This window comes from Manduca sexta, unplaced genomic scaffold, assembly GCF_014839805.1.
Source record: "Manduca sexta isolate Smith_Timp_Sample1 unplaced genomic scaffold, JHU_Msex_v1.0 HiC_scaffold_1321, whole genome shotgun sequence".
Lineage (NCBI taxonomy): Eukaryota > Metazoa > Arthropoda > Insecta > Lepidoptera > Sphingidae > Manduca > Manduca sexta.
The window spans coordinates 1-9,183 of NW_023592174.1; the positions used below are offsets into that span (position 1 = coordinate 1).

Below are 9,183 nucleotides of genomic sequence, written 5' to 3' on the forward strand. Positions count from 1 at the left end.
GATCGAAACTGACGACATATATCGGGCAAAAACTTGATCGATTTGAAAAATTTTGACGTTCAAAAAATGAATTGCAAAGCCTCCGGACGGCAGTCGCGCACGAACTATGTCAATTAAGCCTCTATGCCGCGCAGTAACCATAGAGATCGTAGAAAAGTAGAGGATGCAGAGAGTAAACATGCACATGCGGACAAGGTGGCACGTCTAGATTTCTGAGGTGGTGCGGTCACTCAAAAACCTAATGCGCGACAACAAGGAGAGGGAAACAGCGGTGCACAAGCATGCATGCATAACGTAGGAGCGAAAGTGATGAAACAGGAATCACACTTACACTAGACATCTAGGTTGTTCACGCTTTTATATTCAGCTTTCACAACAAGTTTGGCAAACATTTAACTGTTTATTTTAGTCATCGTTATTTTGGTAACGTATGTTTAAGTAAAGTAATTATCCCCTTGTTATACAGTATGATTAAATTTATGTTGTTTTGTAACAGTATGGTAATGTGTCTGAACGATTGTCATCGGCACGCTCCTACCTTAATAAGCGAGGCAAGCGTGCAGTGCGATAGGCGACGGAAATCGACAGATACACAGACAGAAGAAGAAGAGAGGGTGCGGCGGCGGCTCACCGTGGCGGGGCCGAGGGGGGCGCGGGGAGAGGAGGGCAGCGCGCAGGAGGCTGGCGGCGCCGGCGCGCGTCATCAGCCTGGTGCCATTCTCGGTGAGGAGGAGGATGGTGCCGTCGGGCGCGGCGTAGCGCGTGGGGAGCCGAGGCGCGGGCCGCCGGCCGGCGCGGGGCCTCGAACAGCGCGCGCACCGCCGGCGGGCACTCGCCCCACGCCGCCGCTGCCCCACAACCACGTTACCAACACGCACCCAACCCAACCAACCGCCCTTGCCGCACTACGATTACCCTCAAAGGAGCTGCATCAGGTGTTAACCCCACCATCGTTCCTTTGAGAGTACTCCGCGCTAGAAAGTCACTAGGGTAGTGTTGCCGCCCCTAACGTCCAAAGACCATTGTCGACGGCCGAAGGTATCGGAAGCCAAGAGTTGAGGTAACTGCGGGCGTGTACGGTGTGTGAGGTCAGGAGTTCACTAAAAACAAGCCGGTGTCCGGTGAAACATAAAGGAAACAGCCTCGTGTGGTAAACTCGTGATCTAATTCAATCCTAAGGCCTAGGCATCTATTGTGTTCAAATAAAATAGGCACGTTTAATGAAATCAACATAAATAACTCAACGAAATCAACACATAAAACAACTAATTTGACACGTTGACGTCTATTCAGTGAGTCTAGTATTAGCAGCGTTTTGTTGTGTGGGTGTTATTTTACGTTCGGTATTGTTTTGTATGTTTGTTTGTAATCAACCGTTGTTTGGATTATAATTGAAGATCGTTTCGTCTCAGGACCGAGGCGCTCTGCAAGGCAGCCTTGTTGGTGCCGCTGTTTTGACAAGTGTAACAATTTGCGCGTGTACCTATGCGTTGCCATTTTAAACACTTAAAGCTATTGCTATAACGTATTTGTCGTCGGGTATCGTTGGTTCTGAGTGAAAAAAAACAAGTTAATTTGTTACCGAATTGTATGGGCTATATTCGTTCTTAGCATAGAAGGGGTTTTAAGAATGAATAAATTAAGATTCGACAATACGTAATTTCACGTAGCGTCGGTTAGCTTCTTGTTTTTAGGCATATAAGTTAAAGAATTTAGTTGAATGTATTTTCTACGTGTCTTTATAAGAAGGTATAGGTATAGTTATGCTGAAATATAGATTTTCCCAAAAGTTTATATGATGAAATAGATTACAATATTTAACTTATTTTTGAATATGCTACGTAATGATAATGACGTCTGCCGAGGTAGGTGGACGGGTATGCGTCTTACAAAACTAAATGGTCAGATAATTTGAACAGAATTCGGACGAAAAGTCAACGCTTCCATCCATCCTTTATCCTACTTTTACGTGGGATCGGGTTGTTGCGTAGACGATCTAGATAAGTTTATACAACTGGCTGTAAGCTAGATGACAGCTATAAGGAATATTCATTTTTAGGCAAACCGTTTTGGACTACTTAAAAAAGTGCATCAACTTGGAATTGAACTTAAACCTTCTCAGCCCACATTCCATATACCTTAGTAGCTCAACATGATAATCATTCAAAACACACCACGGTTTTATCCCCAAAGGAGGAGGCAGAGGTACCACTAGGTCATCCACTTTTCGCCATGTGTATTCCGTCCTATTATATGATAAGGGGCGAGTTCATCCACATCGGGCACAAATATTAGAATCCGGTGTGATATTGCGAAAAAAAACCCATCCTCACTTTACCAGACTCGGGATTTGAACCCTAGATCTCAGAAAGGTCGTCGTACAGCACAAGCAATGCAACACGACACCGAGGAAGTCTATTTTATCATTAAAGGCCACAAGAAATACTCAAGGTTAAATGAAATATGAACGCCAGATCAACATGAAAAATCGTCTTTCGGAATTACCGTTTACCACAAGAGTATAAGGTATTGCCATCCAAGGCCAGTGGGTATTTTCCTAACCAGATAATGCTGGGGCCACACTAGCCTCTATTTATATTAATTTAGCTTCTAGCTTTTACCAATTGATGCGCGCTACGAGTGCTCAATACTTTGTCCAACTAGGTATATTTTCATGCTCTTTGACGGAACTTACATCGGCCGCTTATGTAAGTAAGTAATAATAAAATATTATAATAACTATTGTACTAAGCTATTGTATTGGGTATTGCTTGTAAAATAGTTGTATGTGGAAAATAAATAAATAAAAATAAAATACGAAGTTAGTTGTGGCCACTTAACGCGATAATTTGACAGCTTTCAATGCAAAGGTAAAATTAAAATTTGCGTCAATAATCTAAATATATAGGAGAAGATAACTTGTACTCGATTTTTTTACAGCATTTCTTCTTTTTCTACATAATTTTATTAGAAAGAGAAAGTGCGTCTCAAGGAACTGAGACAATTTATTGATTCCACTTTGGTATTCTGAGTGGAATTAATTCTGTTAACTACGTTAAAATACAATGCTTTAATTATCACGAAGGCAAACAAAGTTGCACTTATGGCACGTCAAAACAATGTATAAGAATAATTATTATTTCTAAATAACGATTAAAATCACTTATATAACAACGGACGTTTTAAATAAGGCATAAAATTTATAAGGAACACGAGGCAGTAGCCAGTTCGGCCTGGCAGGTAGGGGGAAATAAAAGAATAACGCGTCGCGATCCTCACCGGTGAGGACATGAGCCCTAGCCTACCTAATCTACCTATTTAATAATATCAGCCCTGTATTATATACTCGCCCACTGCTGAGCACGGGCCTCCTCTACTACTAAGAGGGATTAGGCCTTAGTCCACCACGCTGGCGTGGTGCGGATTGGTAGACTTAATACACCTTCGAAATTCCTATAGAGAACTTCTCAGATGTGCAGGTTTCCTCACGATGTTTTCCTTCACCGTTAAAGCGAACGATAAATTCACAAAGAATACACACATGATTTTTTAGAAAAGTCAGAGGTGTGTACCCTTGGGATTTGAACCTGCGGACATTCGTCTCGGTAGTCCGTTCCACACCCAACTATGCTATCGCCGCTTAACCTACCTATTTACCGTTGTTCTAACATTAACCATTTGACATTAGTGATGTCATTTTGATATAATGTAGTATTATCACGTATTATTTGCTATAGTAGGTCAGTTATTATGATCCGACTGTGGTTCCAGCTTTAAAGAAAGTAAATAAACAGCTGTTCATATTCCCACGCATTGAAAGCCAGTAGGGCTGGCATGATAAATTTTGAAATTGGAACAAACAAGGCCAACGGATTTCGGTCGTCCATAACACGATGAATCGGGTAAAAGGTTTTAATTTTTAAAACGATATTGACTATGGTAAAGTTTTATTAGACCCGTTCAGCTTAGATCAAAATATTTATAGGATTATTGTTGAAGATAAATATATTGCGTCTTTATCCTCGGTCTAGGCCAGGGATGGAACCTTTAATAGTTAACATACCATTATTTATAAAAAAAAATATATGACGAGTAATGTGTCATCCAGGACCAGTTTTGTCTATACAAGTCAAAAATATTTTTTTTTAACCAGGAACTACTTAACCGATATTGAAATTCCTTTCACTAATATAAAGCTACATTACTGCTGAATGTTATAGGCTATTCTTCATCTCGGGAAAATAATAAGACGCGGGCGGAGCTGCAGGCATATAATATAAGCAAAACCCAAATGGTAGACAGACATTTGTTTTAATTGTGGTGGGAATTCCGTATTATCAAATCGATTAGAAGGTCACGATATCGTTATAACCTAACTAAAATACTTAAGGTCAGGGCCCTATTCCGTCTACGGGGTAAATCCGTCTTTTGCAATTACGGGCGCTCTAGTTGACGGAAAAAAACTGTGAAAAGCCACTCCTGGTGCAAAAGTCCCCAAAAACCCTTTTCGATATTAGCGCCATCCAATTAAAAAAATCAGATTAATAAAATTCCCTATTTACCATAGGAGCAAATATCCGGGATAAAAAGCAGCCTATATGTTAACAGAGAATAGGGTCTACCTACGTGCAAATTTTCATCCATATTCGTTCAGTTGTTTCTGCGTTTGCTTGTTACAAAATTTATAATATTAGTAAGAGTAAGAAGTAGAATTTAAACATAAACCATTTAGCGACTAAATAAAATTATGTACCTATATAAACCTGCATTTATGGAATTTAGGCTACTTTTATTGATTCCAGATAATACTACAACCAAAACGTGAGCGAGAGGTATAAAACAAAATGATCACAAATAACTTTTCAGATAAACCCGAACGGTTATCTACAGAACAACAATATAATTAACAACGTGTACTGTAGGTAGCAGTATGAGCCTATATAAACGACGGAGATATGAAGCGACTGCAGACGTAAACAGTCAGTAGCAAAATGTTTCTCGTGATTATAAGTCTAGTGGCAGTGGCTGCCGCACAAGTCGCTTCGCCATATCCCCCATACGCCCCCCATAGCACAACCAAACAAGGCCAAACTTCGGGCCTCAACGATGGAGGTTTCCTATCTGGTTTCTCCGAGCAGATGGAGCAGCTCGGCCGCGACATGCAACACTTGCAACTAGAACTCGCGAAGGTCACTCCTACCATAGAGACCACGCAGACCCAATACATAGTAACATACCAATTACCAGGATTTCATAAAGAAGACATCGAGGTGAAAATCAAGGAAGGCATGTTGGTTGTGGAAGCTGTCCAGAGAAATGGCATGCGAACCAGGAGTCAGACCAATATGAGGAATTTGCCTGAATATGTGAACCGGAATGGTTCGTGGGCGTTTATTGGTGAGATATTGAGGATCGTGTTTCCGTTGAAGATTAACAATGAACAACCAAACATGAACTGGAGTAGAGGTCAAAATGTTGGTAATACCCAGGGTACAGGACAGGCTCCAGTTGGAAATACAAATATGAATACGAATGAACCAAAAAAACATGCAATACAGTCAATGAACAATTAAATTTGGAATGACCGCGATCAATATTTATCTTCTGCTCTTCATTCAAATCCTAAAGGTATATTAAATATGATTTCTTTAACAAAAGTTGCACGTATATATAGTTTACGTATTCTGTTCAAATTGAGAATACTACAAATTAAACCTGCGTTACAGGTCATTTAACTAATAATTAGAATAGAAACAAACCAATTTGACTCACTGGATCTACTGGGTTGCATTGGTAAATCATCTCACTGAGTTTTTTATACTGTGGATGATTTCTTAGCTTTACGCATTTTTTTTTAGTTATACTTTGTTAATTTCTCTTCCGAAGTTTCGAAGACTTTGTAGCCTGTGCAGTCACAGGGCGGACTGAAAATTAAACGAAGTATCGCAAAAAAGTGTGTTAAGTAGTTTTACTTCAATACCAGCCCCTTTAGAATGTGGCGTAACAAACACGACATGAAGGTTCGTATCGTTTAATTACGAGGATTGTGATTGGTCGAAAGATCAACACGCGTGAGTCACATGTTAGTCCCTCGACCAATAACATTGAAACGACACGGACTTTCGTGTCCTCTTTTTAACCGACCTCAAAAAAAGGGAGAGGTACTCAATTCGATTGTATTTTTTGCCATATTCTAATGACCCATTCTTTGTCGTTTGGATCTGGTGGTAGCTTTAAAGTACGTGACGTTTCCGAAATACCCGACGGCATTATCGTATAAACAAAAACGCGATATCTAAAGATACAATGTCATATGTCAATATTTGGTTTGTTTTATTAATCTTGTGTTGCCTTATCATAATTGCCTTCATAATTAATAATAAAAAATCCAAAAATTGTGACTCTTATTTCTTAGCCATTAAAGATCTCTTCTCATATTGAGGTGTCATTGGTTGTCCGTGATAAGTTTTCGTATACGAGAGTCTAGATGATCAGGTACCTCCGTAATGTCTATTTCTGTTGCCAAGCAGGGTTGGTACGGGCACTATTGTGTTCTAATTTAGAGGACGGTTTCAGAGGTGGTGAGAGTTTGATGGATCTAATTATGTAGCAAATAGTATTATTTTATCACTCAGTGTCTTGTGACATAATTCTTTGAAGTTATATAAAAAGGAAGCAATGATTATTACCATTCTTTAAAGTTTCAAGCTACGCTATCAACTTTTGCATATTGCATAGTTGTAAACGTTTTATAAATAAATCAATTGCTAAACTCATCAACAATTAATAAGCTGACAGTGTGTAGACGTCATATAGATAAATTAAAATCAATCAACCCTTAAGATATATTTTGTGCTATATTACCAAAATCTAGATACGTTGTGACCTGTAACCCCAAGACGGGGAACAAAACAATAACTAATTTGTTTACATCATAAAATATTCCCGAGTAATTATTTTCATTGGAGTTTCCGAGATATCAATAAAATTGACCTTTCTCCTCAATAATGAGTTGATATGGCCTCAGGCGCAACGGCGATAATAGGTCCAAAACCAAAGTGTTTGTATCTAAGCCCTACATCAAATGTAGGTATTATCATATATTTCTATTTTATTTATATAAAATTCAAATTATGTAAGTAATTAGGTACCAGCTTAATTAAAATATATAAAACAATGTTATCACTGAAGAGCAAAGGTCAAATTCCGTGGTGAAATCCATAATAAAATCAAATTGATGACGTTTAACATCCGTCAGTATAAATACACTGAAATAATTGGACTGATGGCAGAATCAAACCTAAATCAGTAGAAAAATGTTCCTCGCGATACTGAGTTTGGCAGCAGTGGCTGTCGCTGCACCTCACAGCCCGCGACAGCATTTCGTTCAACCTTGGGGACAGCCCCACGAATGTAAAGGATGCAACCTTGTAGGTAAAGCGTGGGCTGAGTCCCCTTATTTTGTTTCACCTTGGGATATCACTATGGAAGATTTTATACAGCATGTGCCGACGTATCACAAAGGAGCTACAGCGAAGGTCAAAGATGATAAGTGTGTAATATTGATTCCACTAACCGGCATCGAGGAGGGAGACATCGCGGTGAGGGCAACACAAAATTTCATGGCAATGAAAGCCATCTCATCAAACGAACTGAATGGAGTATATACATGTTTCTCACTTCCTAAAAATGTTGATTCGGCTGGCACCTGGACGTATCGCGACGGTGTTTTGAAGATTGTCTTACATTTAAAAGATTAAAGTCCATAATACCTTGCTGGGAAGATGTGAACGGAAACGAACTTCCGAAGAGTATATCAAAGTGTTATATTGACACCTATAGTACTGAAGATATATTTTTGCTTGAGTGTATGTTTCCTATAAGTGATGAACTTATCGATCATAAAAGCAGATTAATACAGTTAGTTTTGAAAGATGATCAAACCAATATGTCTTGCTAGGTAACAATATGGAATTTGTACAATACAATTTTGGTGTGCCACCACATTTTTTATGACGTTGAAGATAAAGACTTCAGTCTTAAAACACTTCATGTTGCAATTGATCTATATATACTTCAATAAATGGACAATAATTAACAAAGTTTGCTCACTCGCTAATGATTAAAGCAAGCTTTCATGTTCGGTTGGTAACCACTCCAAAATTATTCATAAAAATTAAAAACTCATAAACACGAGTGTAGTATTTTTAATTAATATTAACGTTACATTAATTTATGTATTGCTAATCGAATTGGAAAAATAATGGTAATCATAACAAGGAATAATAGGCACATCGTAAAATACGAAAGGATTTTGTCCCCATTTTTCCCTACAGTCAATTTATTTTCGACTTCGACTCGCCAAATATTTGGCACACAGTAATTGGTGTGTTCTGTGAAGGCTCTGACTTACTGAGAATGGAGTGGCGATAAACGGCTCAAATATTCTTGGAATGACGGTCAATAAATATTTTTTAGTAGGCAAGGATGGGAAATATTTAAAGATCCTCTACTATAACTATCATATTTCCGCGTAGGAGCGGTTATAGTATTGTTAGAATATAAGTACTTTTGCATTTGTGACACTTTTGCTAAAACACAGAGCGTTTGACATACCGGGGCAGTTCGTCTTTGACAAGTCGGATTTTAGTTGGTTGGTGAAATATAAGTGAAAGTATTTCTGTAGTCAGTAATATTTCTATTCATTTTAAATCAAAATTGCTTCAAGTTACTAACACTATTGTATTTCAGCTTGAACTATTTCAAGCTAGTGTGCCCTAGAAATTACAAACTAAGGGCTTGTTTCACAAACTTCACGTAAATTTTAATTTACAGTTTTCGTATTAAGCAGCTATTGATAGTACATACTCATTTAATTACTCATTCATTTGTGAGTATAGAGTGTGACTTTTGAATTTGGCCCGTTTATACATTGACATAAAGAGTAACTTCACTCATAGGGCAGTGAGACGGCAATCCAGATTGACTAGAGAAAAACAGGCGCGGGACCAACGGCTTTGCACTCTTTGCGAGGTACGGGCGTATCACACCGCCAACTTCCCAACCCGCGCTGCGATAATTATTGATTTTAAGACGGAAAAACAGAGTGTTATGCTGGCCCAACATGAGATTAGAACCCAGGACCTCAGCGCGATAGTCATATTCGTACCACATACCCATAAC

The 9,183-nt window shown here is 38.8% G+C and overlaps 1 protein-coding gene across 1 annotated transcript; it reads left to right on the plus strand.

Moving 5' to 3' along the window:
* Positions 1-4,963: 4,963 nt before the first annotated feature.
* Positions 4,964-5,958, plus strand: LOC115456025. Its single transcript, XM_030184869.2, has one exon. The coding sequence runs from the start codon at positions 4,992-4,994 to the stop codon at positions 5,571-5,573; it is 582 nt and encodes a 193-aa protein (XP_030040729.2). The 5' UTR covers positions 4,964-4,991; the 3' UTR covers positions 5,574-5,958.
* The last annotated feature ends 3,225 nt before the right edge of the window (positions 5,959-9,183 follow it).

Coding starts and splice junctions, on each gene's coding strand:
- LOC115456025 (XM_030184869.2), top strand. CDS start 4,992: ATGTTTCTCGTGATTATAAGTCTAGTGGCAGTGGCTGCCGCACAAGTC.